The 18,303-nt window shown below is 44.9% G+C and overlaps 1 protein-coding gene across 6 annotated transcripts in view; it reads left to right on the top strand.

The window, feature by feature from the left end:
* col16a1 (collagen, type XVI, alpha 1) overlaps positions 1-18,303 on the top strand; it is a 145,776-nt gene that overhangs the window by 51,678 nt on the left and 75,795 nt on the right. For 3 of the 6 annotated variants that reach the window (XM_083777049.1, XM_083777054.1, XM_083777050.1), the window contains exons 9-18: positions 1,272-1,304; positions 9,183-9,216; positions 9,310-9,377; positions 10,984-11,016; positions 13,989-14,033; positions 14,509-14,547; positions 15,378-15,440; positions 16,812-16,856; positions 16,957-17,052; positions 17,457-17,492. In XM_083777049.1, the coding sequence (XP_083633175.1) occupies positions 1,272-1,304; positions 9,183-9,216; positions 9,310-9,377; positions 10,984-11,016; positions 13,989-14,033; positions 14,509-14,547; positions 15,378-15,440; positions 16,812-16,856; positions 16,957-17,052; positions 17,457-17,492 (492 nt within the window). Of the gene's footprint in view, positions 1-1,271; positions 1,305-9,182; positions 9,219-9,309; positions 9,378-10,983; positions 11,017-13,988; positions 14,034-14,508; positions 14,548-15,377; positions 15,441-16,811; positions 16,857-16,956; positions 17,053-17,456; positions 17,493-18,303 lie in introns of all 6 variants that reach the window. The other 3 variants (XM_083777051.1, XM_083777052.1, XM_083777053.1) reach the window with 3 other exon arrangements.

The following is an 18,303-nucleotide window of genomic DNA, read 5'->3' on the forward strand; positions in this document are numbered from 1 at the left end:
GTAGATTAAATAAAGATGAAGGAATGACAATGTTCTTCAGGGTGAAGTATTGAGAATTTATTAAGAAGATTCAGCAGAGTAATGATATACAGAGAGTGAGGAACAGGCCTCCTTGCCTGTTCCAGCAGCCCCTCCGGGTGCAAGCCTCCTCAACCCCATTCTCAGACAGTCCTTATAGTCTTGTCTTAACAGAGATGTTAGACTGAATGTCTATAAGGGCGACACACAAATCCTTTGCTGACAGCGTGGAGGAGTCAAGTCAGCTGTTAGATTGACAGCTGCATGAATTAGACTGAGCACATTGTTGAGCAAAGAGACTGAATGGAAGGCAGAGAAATACAGAATAAAGCATATATTTGGCACTGTAGTTGGCATTCTAACATTCCCATTACAGCCTTCTATAGCTTAACTCTTTTTTCCCCAAGTCCGTATATATACGTACGTCGACGCTAGGTGGCGTCATATCCCAAGTCTGTATATATATATACGTACCCCAACGTATACTCCGTCTATATAACGGTTGATGCCTACGGAAGCCTTTAACATTGGTCCGGTTTCTACCAACGCGCCACTTCCAACTATGGGATTGCAAATATATTCACAGTGCAAAGCAGTTGAAAGGAAGATTTTCAAACCGCCATAAAACAGATTATTGGATCGCTGTCCTTGGTGGATTTTCTGCCATCCACATTTCTGATTTAATTTGTGCCTTTGTACCGCGACGCTGCCGCCATGTAAAAGCTTCTGACGAGAGTTAAAGAGTGTGTGCGTGTTCTAATGATACTAGAGTGTGTGTAGCGAGAGTGTGTGGGGGGCGGGCAAACTCTGACTTTTTAAAGTGAACACGTAACTGGGGAACTGGGGTTTATGCTAACGGCTAGCGGTAGAGATAGAGTTAATAGTATGGTCACATACTATGCCATTTATGAAAATTGCTCAACATACGGCAAGTTAGCACCCGTCAGTTTCTACATGCTGGGGACCCATACATGTATAACATAAAACCTTGGTGTACTCAACATGTCCGGGTTCACAATGGGGCTCTATGGGCTGGCAAGTAGACTATTAAGAAATGGTTGCATCATGTGTCAGTTAGCATGCTGTCTGGGCTGTCCAATTTGACCCTGCAGGAAGGGTCTGTTGACCTGAAGGTCAATGATAACAGCTTGTTAACAAACCGACAGAGAGAAATGGGTCTACGGTCTTCTGCAGCCATTTTGTATTTCACTAACTTTTTCCCTTTCTTTTATTTTGGTCTCCTCTGCCAACAGGAGATTTTTGCTTCAAAGGCTCTGGCAGAGAAAGTAAGTCACACACACAGACACACACACACACACACACACACACACACACACATGCACGCGCGTGCGCTTGGACAATTCTGTACACAACCTGCATTATTAAAAAGACATAGAGAGAAATTCGCTACGTGCCTCCAGATGGAATCCAATTAAAAAGGCTAAACGTGGGCAAATGGAACCAAAACAAAGAGCTTAATTTGTTTATGCACTTCACAGATTGATGGGATGTCCAGTTGTCCTGCCCAGCTAAAGGGACATTATCTCTTTGTATCTGTTGTCAGTGCATTGTACAGAATAGGGCTAAAGCCTAATTTGTGCTCAAAATATCCAACCTGTGAGCTTACGACACAGGGCAGTATAAATGGGGCTTAATTTGGCGAATCATTTAGCAGCCAGAAAACTGCAGGGCGGTCTTCTGTGTGCCAATTTTGTGCTGAAAAGTTTACAAAGCTGATATCTAGGTCTGTGTCACGATCATAACGTTTTAGTTGATGCTTAACTGTCATACAAATAATTGCAATTACTGATTTAATTGTGCCTTTGGCATTGGATATGAATAACATTAAAATTGTTTCTGTGACTTTTTGGCTTTGCAAACAAAAATTGGACAGGGCAGATATGATAAACAACTTCTGCAAAGCTTAATTATACGATTAACCGAATGACGCCTACAAATAATGAAAATAAGCAATATGACCAAAACGCGCCTTATAATGTAATGTGTAATTACATGTTGAAAGCTTGTAGATCTGCTACTTTTTGCTATTTTAACTTAATTGTGATTATCTCTAATTGCAATCAGGTCATTATGTAATAGTCACCGAGACAGGCCTGCTGGTGTCACTGGTATACAATGTGTGAATGAGAAAACTACTATTAAAACACATTTACTGCCACCTAGTGGTCATTTGAGGTAGTTACCTTCCGCCACGGAAAAGACTGGATTTCTATCCATTTACATCCAGGTCTCGCAGCCTCGCAGAGGCGGGGTTGGCAAAATGGCCTTTCTGTGTGGAGTTTGCATGTTCTCCCCGTGTCCCCTAGGGTAGGTAGCCTCACAAAAAACATGCACTAATCCTGGTCTCTAAACTGCCTCCCCCTGGCCAGCCGGGGCGCCTGATGGAGGGGAAAGGAACTGTTTGGAATAACGTGTTCCTTCCACACGCTACGTCCAACCAGGGAAACTCCGTCAGGTGTAAAGGAGCGACTTGAACACTCATGCATTAAGAAAGCATGAGGTCAGTACATTGCTCTCCCCAGGTTGGCGGAGGGTGTTTCTTTTCTCCCAAACATCATTAAAATAAGATCTGGTTGCAAAAGGGGTGAAGTGGCCCTTTAACACTTCCTTCCTAGCTTTCAGCTGCTACTATCACTGGCACAGTGTCCTTGTTCAAAGGTTCCATCTTGACATCAGAAAATATGAATCAGGTTGGATGGATTGATGATTTAATTTGGTTAAGTGTACAAAATGTTCTTGATGGCATTGATCCAATGCAAAAGGAGCGACACAACAGCGTAGGTGTTAGTAGCAGCTATAGGTATACTAATAAACTCGGATCTACAGTATGATCGCTAGTTTAGTTAGTCTGGCGGTTGATCCGCGCCGCCCAGTCACCATCACGTATGCACCACACATACGATCTAACGGTGGTCATATGCACCACACATACGATCTAACGGTGGCCATATGCACCACACATACGATCTAACGGTGGTCATATGCACCACACATACGATCTAACGGTGGTCATATGCACCACACATACGATCTAACGGTGGCCATATGCACCACACATACGATCTAACGGTGGTCATATGCACCACACATAGGATCTAACGGTGGTCATATGCACCACACATACGATCTAAAGGTGGTCATATGCACCACACATACGATCTAACGGTGGTCATATGCACCACACATACGATCTAACGGTGGTCATATGCACCACACATACGATCTAACGGTGGTCATATGCACCACACATACGATCTAACGGTGGTCATATGCACCACACATACGATCTAACGGTGGTCATATGCACCACACATACGATCTAACGGTGGCCATATGCACCACACATACGATCTAACGGTGGTCATATGCACCACACATAGGATCTAACGGTGGTCATATGCACCACACATACGATCTAAAGGTGGTCATATGCACCACACATACGATCTAACGGTGGTCATATGCACCACACATACGATCTAACGGTGGTCATATGCACCACACATACGATCTAACGGTGGCCATATGCACCACACATACGATCTAACGGTGGTCATATGCACCACACATACGATCTAACGGTGGCCATATGCACCACACATACGATCTAACGGTGGCCATATGCACCACACATACGATCTAACGGTGGTCATATGCACCACACATACGATCTAACGGTGGCCATATGCACCACACATGTGGAATTTAATTATTCCGAGCGGTGGGGCGCTATTAACACGGTACCCAGGGAGCAGTTAGGGGTTAAGTGTCTTGCTCGGCGGCACTTTGACACACAGACTGGGGCGGCCTGGGGGGTGAACCGGCAACCTTTCCGATTCCCAGGCGGCCTCTCTCTACGCACTCTGCTACCGCCCCCATTTGTTGTACAGTATCTATGGACTACAACAATTAGCGACAATCAACTGAGACCTCATATTATCGTAGGCGCGATGGTGTCCCTTTAAATCTATTACAGGTGATTGGTGGCTTCAGTGTAGCAAGAGGTTAAAACAATGCACAATGCACGCACACACGCACACACACACATTTACACTCACACACACATTTACACTCTCGCACACATATTTACACTCTCGCACACACACACAGTTCGCTGACTGGCTGCAGGCTGATTTACACCTCATTATGCGCTGAGTGTCAGCTGGGAGTTAGTGCTGCCTATTCATTTAGTCATTCGCCTACAATAGGGGTATTCTGTTCACAAATAGCATACAAAACTCCAGGTGCTTCATTATGGTGCTCCTGTGTGTGCTTACTAATGCAGCCTCCTGCCTCCGCGGACACACTCTCAATGTAGGTTATTACCTGCGTGGAAACACAAGACACTGCCCTGCCACTGGAGCATGCACGCACGCACGCGCACGCACGCACGCACACTCGCACACGCACTTTAACCATTTATTTATGTCCACACAAAGGAGATGCATACAAGGACACAAATAGTATAGGTGCAGTAGAGTTACATTTTCAAATTTACAAGTTTTCACGGTACAACAGGCATGCCACACACACACACACACACACACACACACACACACACACACACACACACACACACACACACACACACACACACACACTGTACATGTTGGTTGGAGACATTGCATTGACTTAATCTGCATTCATTCCATATCTTCTATCCTCCATAACCTTAACCATACTGTAGCTAATCTAATCATAACCCTGGCAAATGCATGCCTGTGCATGGTGTGAGCATGACATGCGTGTGTTGACGGGTGACGGGAGCGGCATAATTCAGTGTGCGCGCACGTGTAAGGAAGGGTGACGGAAGTGGCATTATGCACTGTGTGTGTGTGTGTGTGTGTGTGTGTGTGTGTGTGTGTGTGTGTGGGCACAGGTGTGTGGATGACATGCCTCTGTAGTGTAGACTTTCAATTTTCCCTTTGCAAAAACTAAATTGACTTTTAATCTGTGGTGGGACTTTAATAATCAAACAAAACATGGTGCAATTTTCCAGAGGACACAAAAAAACATTCAATTAAAAAAACAGCCTAGTGCAGCAATAGAATTTCACTCGAGGGAGAAACGCCAACAAAGCGACAACAATAGCCGTCCCAAGAAGGAGGCTAGTATGCGTTGGAATTTTCATGCCAAACAAGTGAGTTTATTTGGAATTATCATGCCAGAAAGGCGAGCTCTACAGCAGCCAACCTGTCATAACACATGCAGTGAGGGCACTGTTCCCAGGCAGCAATATGTCATAGTCAATCCAAACAGACGGTGTCAGACTGTAGGCATTGGGAGAGAAATATGTAGATGAGACTTTTTTTTTTCAATTGACTTTTTATTGAATTTTAATCAAACATACATTTAAACGAAAAGACTAACAATACATACAACAAAAACAAAACAAAACAAAACAAGACAATATACCTACAATACACAAAAATGGAGATATCTGCCTCTTTTCTCTATTGATGATCATAATACATAAGTACCTCTGCTAAGTGCATCTGCTTCTACAGGTTAAACTAAATTAACTGACTAAACAAAGTCAGGTCTTATGGTAGAGACATGGGTAATCCATCTTAACCAGAAAGACTTCAACCTCTAAAGCTAAATGTAATTCTCTCCATAATAAATATACTATAGATTAAATCAATCCATTCATTTCTATTTGGTATAACATTTGTAAGCCACTTTTTTGTTAAGGCTTTTTTGGATGCCACCAGCAATGCCCTCAGTAAATACTGATCCTGCTTTGCAAATTGAAGTCCTTCCAGATCTGCAAGATACATGGTTTTAAAATCAAAAGGAATGTCAACTTTGATTGGACTTCTCAACGTGGGGTCCGGGGACCCCCAGGGGTACTTGTTGAGTCACAGGTCTGTAGAGACTGTACAACATGGTCTCAGAGGGTCCGAGGACCCCCAGGGGTACTTGTTGAGTCACAGCTCTGTAGAGACTCTCAAGCTAAATTCCAATACCCAAAATCTCTGCCACTCGCTCACTCCCACTCGGTCACTCGGGGTCATTCCAGCGTGACCCGGAAATGGTTAATGTTCCATTTGTTAAAGTGCTCCATCGAGGAGGAGAGTGGAGTCGAGTGGAGGAGCCGAGTGGGCTCTCTGAGACCGCATAGAGCGAGTGTACATCAGGTGCAGGCTCGGTGGAGTATTTTGTCTCCTCGCAGCGGATTTCCGCATCACGTGTACATGTTTTTTTCCTTCTCCAGTGATATAAGTCCGCCTCCTCCACATGTGGCACAAAAACACTGCTTGAAACCCGATACTATGCACCCCCCCACCCCACCCCATCCACTAGCTGCCGGCTATTATTTATTATTATTTATTATTATTATTTTTATCCTTCAATTCTCAGACCCTCCAGAATAACTACTTCATCAGCCACACTTATTGATAATATTTTATTAAACTTTTTGAACCTTGAAATTACTTCTGGCCTCTTGTTAAATGATATTTCAGATCATCTCCCAGTTTTCCAAATAATTCATATAAATGATAATGCACTTAGTAATAACTTGGTACAAGAGGAAATTAGATATCGTAAATATTCCAAAAGGAATGTAGAATTCTTCATATCTTCTATAAAGTGTGTTTCATGGGACGGTGTTTTAGGGCTGCAAGATGCTTTTTAATCCTGTCTTTGAAAAATGCTTCCCAATGATAACTTCTATAAAAAAGAAAAAAGCTCATAAAGCAAACCCTTGTCCCTAATTCCTGTTATAGTGTCCGTTATTTGCAAAGACCACGGAGGAGGACTGACTGTCGGAGGAGGGGGGGGGGGGGTGATTTTACGTGTGCGCATCCTGGCGCTTATTCACTATTTCAGGAATAAATAGCCTTGCCTTGCACATGTTACCAATACATACATATTGGCCTCGGACCCTCGGTTACATGTACAAAATGATGAATTGTCTATTCTGTAGACTGTACGGAGTTCCAGTGATCCAGCTGTGTGACACTGTATTGTTCCACCACTTTTGCTTTGGCAATGTTAACGTATGTTTTCCCATGCCAATAAAGCCCTTTGAATTGAATTGAATTGATACACGTCATTAGTGATTGCGGAATGTGCCGTCGCTTTGAAATGACAGCGTAGTACATTCCGATTCTAGAGGAAAATTCGACCACCACTCTGTCCTCGCATAGAATCCTCTCCTCCTCGCTGGGGGCGGAGCCGAGGAGCGAGTGGAGGACGCGAGGAGAGTGAGCGAGTGTGAAAGTTGCGGTATTGGAATTTAGCTTCAGAGTTAAAACTAGCTCCTCGTAGCACAGGTCTCTGCCAGGCCGGGTTGCCTACCCAGGCCAGTACCCAGGGCCTGCAAACTTGGAATGGGATCTGAAAAATCTAATTCATGCATCTTCCTCACATAACCCAATGATAATGTGTAGTGGTTTGTGTGATTATTATTATTTTGGAGTTTTGAAAAAAACTATTTGGCAGAATATATCATCTGGCACAAGCAGGGCCTATAAGTCGCGTCATGATCCAAAGAATGCAAGTAAAAAACAACCTAGCGAATAGTTATAGGCCAACACAGGAAGTGGACTGTTGTAGCGCCACCATGAGGGGTGGAGGTTCTTCCTTGGCTTAGTGGCAATGTGTGTGGAACATTTCCCAGCAATCGGGTGCTGCACTCATCATATGGGGCATTTTGTACAAAACGACCACCCCCACAAACCTTAGGAAGACAATCTTAGCCAATCGGAATGAAAATATGATAAATGTGACAAATACGTCTTCATCACATGACTACAGAGATGGTGTGTACCACCAATGTGGGTGAGATTTGGAGAAAATCGTAGGAGTAGTAGCAAAAACTGTATTTGCAAAGAAAACGCAACATGGCGGAAATGCAGGGAATGTTTGGGGAGTTCTGTAATGATCCATTGAATACAAGGGAAAACTTAAATTTGATTGTATGACCTTTATAGGCCAAAGCGTGAATCAGCCTGTTATAGCACCACTATGAGGCCGATTTGAAAAAAAGTAGGGTGCCATTTTTCCCTTGGCCTAGTTCGTTACGTGCAAAGTTTCATGGCAATCATGCGCTCCGATCATGATTTGACACATTTTGTTCAAAAGGGACCACTCCCACGACTGACTCGACATTGTGCCTCTGTGAGCCAGCCATTGAAAGACTGCCACTCTACTAGAGGATGAGGTGTGTGTAAAACACCTCTGTTTTTCACCTCTGACTGGGCTGGGCTGGGTGCGGGGGTCCTCCCGTTGTCACAGTTTCTTCCCCACTCTGTTAGCACATCGATAATGTGCTAACTTCCTGGCGTTTGAAGGCGAAGCAGGAATAGTGGGTGGTTGATTTGGCGTTAATTGCTGGCCTGTGTGTGTGCGTGTGTGTGCGCACGTGTACATGCATGTTTGCCCGCCTGTCGAGAACGGCAGCTGGCCCTGCACACCAAAGTGCAGCGGGGAGTCGGACATTGATTTTTCTCTCCCGTGGGAGGTGTGTGTGTGTGTACGTGCGTTCGCATGCATGTGTGTGATTGTATATGTGACTGCCTCCCCTCATTAACATGTAGCATGTATATAGACCACGGTTCAGTTGGTATAACAGTGCCACTCTATGGCAGGCAGAGGAACTACAGCAGTCCTTTCATGATTTGGCTATTTACTTAGATAGCAGTCTCGCGTAGCCAGACAACTAGTTCACATTCTCCAAATGGAACTAGTAGCAGTAATCTGTTTGTCATTTCCGTTCACAAAAATATATTTTAAAATATCTTTATTTATTTTTATTATTATTATTTTTTCATTTCTGCTAAGCAGCAAGCTATAATATAGCTTGCTGAAATGTACAGAAATGAAAATGAAACTAATATATATGCTTAGATGATTTCGATTTGGATTAGGATAAATCTGCACGACTGTAAAGACAAAACTGAAGTGGGGAGGAGACTTCCACTTTATATTTTCCCTCGTGATGATCAGAGCTTCCGTCGCTCCAGACCGTATGATGGAAGCATTTGGACATTGTGAGAGGCAGCAGTCTTGGCAACGCAAGACTACCTAGGCTTCGTATGTCACAGGTACACGTGTTGACTTTCACCGTCAATAATGTGTTTGCCTCTCTCTTTCTCTCTCCTGTTCTCTCTTTCTCTCTCTTTCTCTTTCCGTAGTGTGCTGGTTGTGTTCTTCTCAGTGGGGAACAAAACGTAAGCGTCACTGATGGTTACTCCCAGCGCTTTCTGTCTTGCAGTTTGCGTTAAAAAGCAAGAGCGTCGCTGATGTTTGTGTTTCTGTCGCACCAGGTGAATCTGGACCTGGGCGGCTACAGCGGGCATCCTGGACCCAAGGGGGACAAAGGCGCGCAGGTGAGCCAAGGACCCAGTTACTTATCCCATTTTGACCTGAGATCAGATTCTAAAACGGTCTTCTACATCCTGACAGTTTTCTGAAAAAGCTATGTTTCTATGTCATGTTTCTATGTCATGTTTCAAAAATAGCAGACCTACAAGCTTCTAGAACTGCTATTTTTCAATAGCTACAGCATAACATAATGCTAACACCAAAAGGGGTTCTCATTAAGACTGAGGGCCTGGTTCTACATTGTCTTCTAAATCGATTTGGCCGTCGGACCCCCATCTGAAAATATGTTGTTCCAGAATGTTGTTCCACATAGTGTGTGTGTGTGTGTGTGTGTGTGTGTGTGTGTGTGTGTGTGTGTGTGTGTGTGTGTGTGTTCCGACTGGTGGAATGCATAACCTCACAATGTGAGTCCAGACATGCTGTAAAACAAAGATTTAGTTGCAAAGAAACCACAACCACATGCCGATGATGCCAATCTAGTGCGGGTATTCCCAAACTTTTCCATGCTAATAAATGTTTTTTTTTTTTTTTTCTTAAATTTTTATCCCACGATTTTGCAACCCAGTTTTCTTTCCACCCAGTGCCAATTATCTAATGTAATCCTGGGCGCTACACTTCCTCTGCCAACCTGGGGGGCAGCGGACTGACCTCAAGCCTCCTTCTATGCATGAGGAGTCCAAGCTGCTTCTTTTCACCTGACAGAGGGGAATTTCGCCGGCCGGACGTAGCGCGTGGAAGGAACATGTTATTCCGACCAGTTCCTTTCCCCTCCATCAGGCGCCCCGGCTGGCCAGGGGGAGGTAGTTTTAGAGACCAGGATTACGGCATGTTTTTGTGAGGGTATCTACCCTAGGGGACACGGGGAGAACATGCAAACTCCACACAGAAAGGCCCTTTCGCCAACCCCCGCCTCGGGTATGGGCACTGATGACGCGGAGGAGGGAACACGCCGCCAGTGCCCACAGTGTCCCCAGCGGGAATCGAACCCAGGACCTTCTAGCTGTGAGGCGACAGCACTACCAACTGTGCCACCGTGTCCCGTTCATGCTAATAAATGTTAATAAATATGTAATAAGGATAGACATTAATGAGCTAAAAGCTTCTGCCTATACCTTTTCGATCATTAATAATAATGTTCTTGTAATGTCCCACTGATAAAGATAAAAAATATATATTTTTTAAACAACAAAAAAACACTAAAATACTGAAGCTTCGATCTGCTATTTTATTACACATCTTTAAAGATGTCTGAATCTTTATGAAGCCAATGGTAAAGGCAGTTTAAAAGTTTAAACTGGCACAATAATCGTATTCATTGAAATCGAATTGAATATTCTTTATGTACTTTTTTTAACTGATTTTGTATGTATTTAATAAAGATGTCCTTAACTTTCCAATTGGCCCCTGTGTTACCCCCTGGTGGCCGTCCCGTGGACTGCGCCCCTCCCCCCCCTCCCCCCCTCCCCCTCCCAACAAAACGTTGGCCTAGTGTAATACGAGGCTGGCTACGGACCAGTCCCAGAGCTAACAAATGTGAAGTCTTTTGCGGCTCATTGATTACACTTCCCTAATAAGCGATTATTCTTTTCCCCTTGTCTCCATCCATCTCAGGGCGCTGACTGTGCTGGCTCTCATTCAGGATCAGTAAGTAGATTCTCCATCACGTCTCTGCTGCTCTCACACACACGCACACACGTGCACGCACACACACACACACACGCACAGTAAAACCTGGAGTGTTCCGTGTACTCTGAGACCCTTGGCTTTGCGGTGGTCCATTTTCTACACGGTCAGAGTACAACCAGCACTCTGGATTTGACTGTGTGCAGTCCAGTGGAGGAAACATGTATATACTGTAGGGCTGAAGAGGTTAATGCATGTTTTGTAATAATAATCCAAACCTACAAAGTAACTAGTAACTAAAGTTCTCAAATTAATGTAGCGAAGTAAAAGTACAATATTTGCCTCTGAGATGCAGTGGAGTAGAAGTAAACATATTGGAAATTGGAAATACGCCCGTACAGTACAAATACCTCAAAATGTACTTAAGTACAGTACTTAAATAAATGTTTACTTTCCACCACTGGCGCCATCTTTTATATAAACCGTTCATAATATTCTTTTCATTATCATGTTGGCTTGCTGCCGGATTTGATGCGGAATATCTTGGTAATAAGTTCCTGGTCCCAGTACTGTACATGATGCCAACCCAGTGTCTCTGCCTTTAGTTCCTGGTCCCAGTATACTGTACCAACCCAGTGTCTCTGTCTTTAGTTCCTGGTCCCAGTATACTGTACCAACCCAGTGTCTCTTTAGTTCCTGGTCCCAGTATACTGTACCAACCCAGTGTCTCTCTTTAGTTCCTGGTCCCAGTATACTGTACCAACCATGTGTCTCTGTCTTTAGTTCCTGGTCCCAGTATACTGTACCAACCCAGTGTCTCTGTCTTTAGTTCCTGGTCCCAGTATACTGTACCAACCCAGTGTCTCTGTCTTTAGTTCCTGGTCCCAGTATACTGTACCAACCCAGTGTCTCTCTTTAGTTCCTGGTCCCAGTATACTGTACCAACCATGTGTCTCTGTCTTTAGTTCCTGGTCCCAGTATACTGTACCAACCCAGTGTCTCTCTTTAGTTCCTGGTCCCAGTATACTGTACCAACCCAGTGTCTCTGTCTTTAGTTCCTGGTCCCAGTATACTGTACCAACCCAGTGTCTCTCTTTAGTTCCTGGTCCCAGTATACTGTACCAACCATGTGTCTCTGTCTTTAGTTCCTGGTCCCAGTATACTGTACCAACCATGGCCCCTTTTCCACTATGGGGTGGAACCAGAACCAGAACCAGAACTTTCCAGGACCCAGAACTACCAAGAACCATGTGTAGTTCCAGAACCAAGTTCTGCTTCCGTTTCCATATAACCAGAACCCCCCCCCCCCCCCCCCCCCCCCCCCCTATTCCCCCACTGCTGAGTAGCTCGGCCAGCAGGGACACCCCCCCCCCCCCCCCTTGCACGGCCGGGGGGGTCCCGGAATACAGAGATATTCATGTTTAAATAATGACTGGTTATTATATTCAACAGTGGTGGAAAGTAGCTATGTATATAGTATTGTACTTAAATACATTTCGGCCATTTGAAAATAGACAATCTACAAGCTCGATGAGACACATGTGAGCTTGTAGATTGTCTATTTTCAAATTTATTTGCTTTATTGTACTTTTCTAAACCAATAATATGAACATATTTTTATATGCCACATGTCACATATGCCACAGCTGTCACATATATTTCCTATACATAATACATATACTGTATATGCACATATTGTAGTGTATGAACATGGATGCAGCATACATTCTGCATATAGGCTATATTTGCCGCTATATAGGCTATATTTGCCCCATTCCATGTGGGGAGTGGGAAAACAGTAAAACACCCGTTTTAAATGCATTAGACCAGTTGTTCTCCAACCTTTACCTGTCTACAATATTTTGCTTAAACGGCAAGAGAAAAATAAATCTCGTATAGCTCATATGATGCTAAATGATAATCCACCTTTTGAATATAGCATTTAACATGAGTGTGGGTTGCAATTATAGTGCCTCTTGAGCAGATTGTGCCATAACATCCAGTCCAGTTGTAATGTCAATATCAAGAAATGTGCAAATACAAATCATTTAACCGTTGTGCTAGTTGAATTTAATTATTCCAGTGTTTAGTATTGTGTACAGCACATTTCTAGTAATGATATGCCTAATGCCTTGCCCTGAAAAAAAAAAAAAAGTCTAGTGCACACTACTGTCCGTGTATAAAACAATATACTCTACTAATCTCCAGTAGCATTAGCCTCATATTGTGCTTCTGTTCTGACAATTTAGAATAGATCATGGCTCTCTCGCACACACACACACACCCCCCCGGACAGCCCTCTCTGCAGTTAGCCTAGCTGTTAGCGGTAGAACAACAACTGCAAGCAAACTCGTCGCGACAGCTTTATGGCTCTCTCTCTCCCTCACGCACACACACGCTCTTTCTCTCCCTCTCTCGTGGCCATAGCGTTTCTGTGGGCTTTTCCAGGTTATTTTTCTGTGTGTCCGCGGCGCTGTGTCGCACTCAGAAGTTTAAAATGTGCGGTGTTGTGTTGTGTGGCTGACTGGCTGTGCGCTTCGCCTCGCTCCGGTCTCCTCAGTGTTGTCACCTCAGCTCAACCAATCGAGAGCAGCAGCGCTGCTGGCCCCGCCCATAGGTTCCCAGAACTCAGTGTTAGTACTACCTCAAAAGCAGGGCCGGAAAAAGGTTCTGAGAACCTGGTCTGAAACCGTGCCGTACCGCGCTGTGCGCTGTGGAAACAAACTCAGAACTAAAAAAAATAGGTTCAGGTTCTGGATAGTTCTGGTTCCATCCCATAGTGGAAAAGGGGCCCATGTGTCTCTGTCTTTAGTTCCTGGTCCCAGTATACTGTACCAACCATGTGTCTCTGTCTTTAGTTCCTGGTTCAGTATACTGTACCAACCATGTGTCTCTGTCTTTAGTTCCTGGTTCAGTATACTGTACCAACCATGTGTCTCTGTCTTTAGTTCCTGGTTCAGTATACTGTACCAACCCAGTGTCTCTGTCTTTAGTGCACGCAGGGACTCCAGGGCCTGAAGGGTGAGAAAGGCGAGCCGGTGAGTGTCAAAACGTTCTGCTTCTCAGGTGCAGCTCCTAATCTGCAGCACCTGCTGTTTACTTGGATCTCTGACAAGGTGTACGAAACTACGATCCCCAAAGAGTTTTCTGTTTTAGTATTTTTTATAAACCCTCTGTGAATGTACCGTAAGTGCATTTGTGTGTCTGTGTCTCTGTCTGCGCTCGTGTGCGTGCGTGCATGTGTGTGTGTGTGTGTTTTCTGCAGGCCATTTTGTTTGATGTACAGTACACAATTCACATGTATAGTCTTCTGTATACTGCATGCACATCGTGTGTGTGTGTGTGTGCGCGTGTGCGCGGGCAGCAGATGGGGGTCCGACGGCCGTGCGTTGCTGCCCGGCTGCAGGCTGGTCGGTCAATGTGTTGCTTAGTATGCTCCGTCAGTGTGGAGCTGATGTCTCTTTAGAGTCAGGTCATTGATCTGGCCTTGTCTTCATTCCATTCTCTCCACAGGCAACTGTGGCTAACTGGGGAGAGGAAGAGGCACACAAGGTGAAGACAATCATATTTTGTCTGTGCGTGAAGGGGGGGCATGCATGAATGTGCACAAACCTGTGTGTGTGTGTGTGTGTGTCTGTGATGTCCTAAGAAAAACATAATAATAATCACACCAAATGTGAAGTGAGCGGTTGCTTTGCAGTCGAGCACAGTTGTTGACCTAATAGAATGAAGACAATTTAATAATAATGATGATAACCGTGACATTGGTGTTCTCGGCTTCCCATCATGCACCTGGAACCAGTTGTAGTTCCCAGTCTGAAGCTCAACAGTGCCACTCCAGGTCGGACATGCATGGAGACTGTACTCAGACATACATACGGACACACATAGCTGTGCATAGGAGACTGTGCCACCGCTCAAAAATATGAACTTACATTACAGTATATCACTTTCTACCCTCTTGTGACATCACCACCCCAAAATATATTTTAACTTAATTTAATTTAAACTTTAAATAGTTTAATAGTTTTTAGCCTTGAATTCATGGAGATTTATTTAGTTTTTGTCCCATTCCTTAGCCCAGCGGTTCTCAAAGTGGGGTCCGGGGACCCCCCAGGGGTCCTTTAGGGAGTTCTAGGGGGTCCCCAACTAAATGATAACACAACAAATAATTAGAAAGAAGAAAAACTACAAAAAGGTGTTTTTCCGTTTTAAGGTCTTTAAAGAAATACGTTCTGAAATGTCTATGGGAAAAATGCATGAGGAATTCTCTTCCGGGCCGCTCGTCGGGGTCGGCACTGCGACACTATTGTTGTTGTGCGATACCCGCGGGTGCTATAAGTACAATAACTCAGACCTTACGCTTGTCTCTCTGTCCCCAGGGAGACAAAGGACAGAAAGGAGATCTGGGTCCACAGGGTCTCTCTGGAACACCAGGGAAGGACGTGAGTGACCTTCCTCATCCCCATCTCTCCCCCTTCCTCTTCTTTCTGACAATATTGATGAGATAAGATGAACCTTTATTGATCCAAGCAGGGAAACTAGCAGGGCAATTAGTTGGTGAAACCAGTACCTAAATAAGTGGTTCTGTGGGATGTGTGAATAAAACGTGCCGTCCTTTTGAGTGTGAATTGACGCACGCACGCACGCACGCACGCACGCACGCACGGAAATGTCCACACACACACTCATAAACCACCAATGTGTAAAAAGCGGCACTCCAGAATAGAAGATGCAAGACTGGCTCAGATGCAATTTCTCATATTTTATCGAGAGTGCTTACGCGTTACGGCAAAAGCCTTCGTCAGAGCAGATTAAGAAATGTCCACACATTGTTCACACACACCTGGAAGAAAGATGTCACAAATGTCCACACACACGCCTGGAAGAAAGATGTCACAAATGTCCACACTACACACACACACCTGGAAGAAACATGTCACAAATGTGCGCATGCATGCATGCACGCACGCACGCACGCATGCACGCACGCACGCCATGTAAAATACTTCCTTTTACGGGGGCCTAAGAGTGGGTGTTCTGTAGACTTATACAGTATTACTGTTTAAGCCCAGGCTCCCAATGATATCAATTCTCAACTGTCTCCCCCTCCCTCTCTCCCTCGGTGCTAAGTCGGCCTAATGCCTGTTAGATTAGGCTGGAGCAACAAAGCCTGCACAATCAATGCTGCCTCATTGACTGTGCCGTTCGTCTCTCACGCGGGCAGGGGCCTATTCACCATGACTTAAACCTTTTAATCTGCCCCTGTTCAGCCTAGTGATCCTGTAGACGCATGACACGTTTTACGGGACAAATTATGACGCCAACACCCCTGAGGTTCAACCCAGGTTTAGGCGTCCGACGCACGCACACGCACACACACACACACACGGAAGATACGCTGAGACAGTGCTTGTAGAGAAAGTCTGGGACAGATGGTAGGGTGGATGATGGATATGTATTTGAGGACGTGACCCGGTTTGAAAATATTGCATATCGTTGCTGTCGGGAGGAAACCTCCTAACTCAACTTTTTGCATAAATCAGTGCTTTTGAAAACCCTTTGTCTTTTTATGTGTTTTTCGATTCGATTGAACCAATGGAAAGTAGTAAAAAACGCTTTGAAAATTTAGTTTGTTTTATTTTTATTCCATATTTTGTATAATCTTCTAAATCAATTTGTCTGAACATTTTTCCTCAATGCCTGAACAGCTGCCAATTCTGAAATAGGTTTCTGCCTGAAAACGTAGTTACAATGATGTCAATGACCCGCACTTAAGTTGTCACTTCCCCATCTGCCTTGTCTCCGTTCCCCAGGGTCGAACGGGGTCCATCTGCGTCGTCGGCCCCAAGGGACAGAAGGTGTGTGGGAAACCCCAGTCACAACTCGTCCGCCATTAAACATTCACAATTAACATTGCTTTTAAATGTGGCTTTTATCTAAACTCGCCTTTTTTGCCAGGGTACCTCTGGTGGTGTGGGCCCGGAAGGGCTGGCCGGAGAGCCGGGGAAGCCAGGACTACCAGGGCCGTCCGGACTTGCAAAACCAGGGCCACCAGTGAGTATTATTTATTATTATTTATGTTTTGCAAAATGCATGGGTTGTGCACTACGCGGTGAATGCACTGAGGCTATATTGTAATTTTATCGACCTCCTCAACTTCGTCTCAACGGAATGTTCTCAGAGACTGTCTCGGTTCGTCCAAAAAGTTATCCGAGGTGAATTTAGCATTCCAGGAGGATGGAGTTGTATCTGACAGGCACGGACACCTTGTTTAAATGTTTGATTCAGCTCGTCGTTACCCTACGCTGAACCCAACAGGCTTTTTAATGTTTAATGTCTGCTTTACGTGCGAACGGCGGATTAAGAAGAGACTTTGACGTAGCTGGCAGGTTGCCGTCAAATGCAATCTCCGTCTTGACGACGTGTAGTAAAGGATTTGTGTACTTGTTTCACCACAGGGCCTTGATGGTAAACCTGGTACAGATGGAGACAAGGTAGGATTATGTCTAACATTCCCTCATCGGGAAAGTTCCTTCCTGAACCAAACGTTAATCTTGATATTTTATTGTTAAAAACTAGGGGTTACGTATGTAACCTAGGTTCTATAAACAGCGAGCAAGGCTGCTCACTTATGGGAGTTGACGCCCCCTGGCGTAAACACAGAAGCACTACAAATAAACTCACAGACTTTAGGCTGGGACTTTAGACGTGATGACGTTGAAGACCCCGCCCGCCGGGTGCACTTATAAGCGTCCCTCAGCGTCACGTCTCCATTCGAACAATTGTTCTCTTCTCAAGCAATCAAGAAGGGAATCTTGGTGAGCAGCCTTGCTCGCTGTTTATAGAACCTAGGTTACATACGTAACCCCTAGTTCTATTAATAACAGCTTCGCAAGGCTGCTCACTTATGGGAGACTTCATTAACTCCCTTATTGTCATCACGAAGTCTGGACCCCTAGGGCCCGTACCTTTATCTGTGAGCAAAGGACCACAGTACGTCCCTCAACAGGACTACTGCACCCCAACGGGAAGGCCAATCAGACCTAAGTCTGCAAATGTGCCTAAGAGGGGCCGACAGAACAACCGTCATAACGCCCTGGAGAAGACCAACGTCCCCCGCGGGGAACCAAGTCTCTCCACCTTAACTGGAGGCCACGCCCAGGACCGCATGCGCCACTGGCGCTGCCGTCACATCCAGTCTATAGAAGGTGGCAAAGGTGGAAGACGACGCCCAACTTGCAGCGGAACAAACATCCTGAACAGAGACCCCCCTACAGAGGGCCCAGGATGATGCCATACCTCTCG

Source organism: Protomyctophum parallelum (assembly GCF_964188405.1).
Source record: "Protomyctophum parallelum genome assembly, chromosome: 1".
Classification (NCBI taxonomy): Eukaryota; Metazoa; Chordata; class Actinopteri; order Myctophiformes; family Myctophidae; genus Protomyctophum; species Protomyctophum parallelum.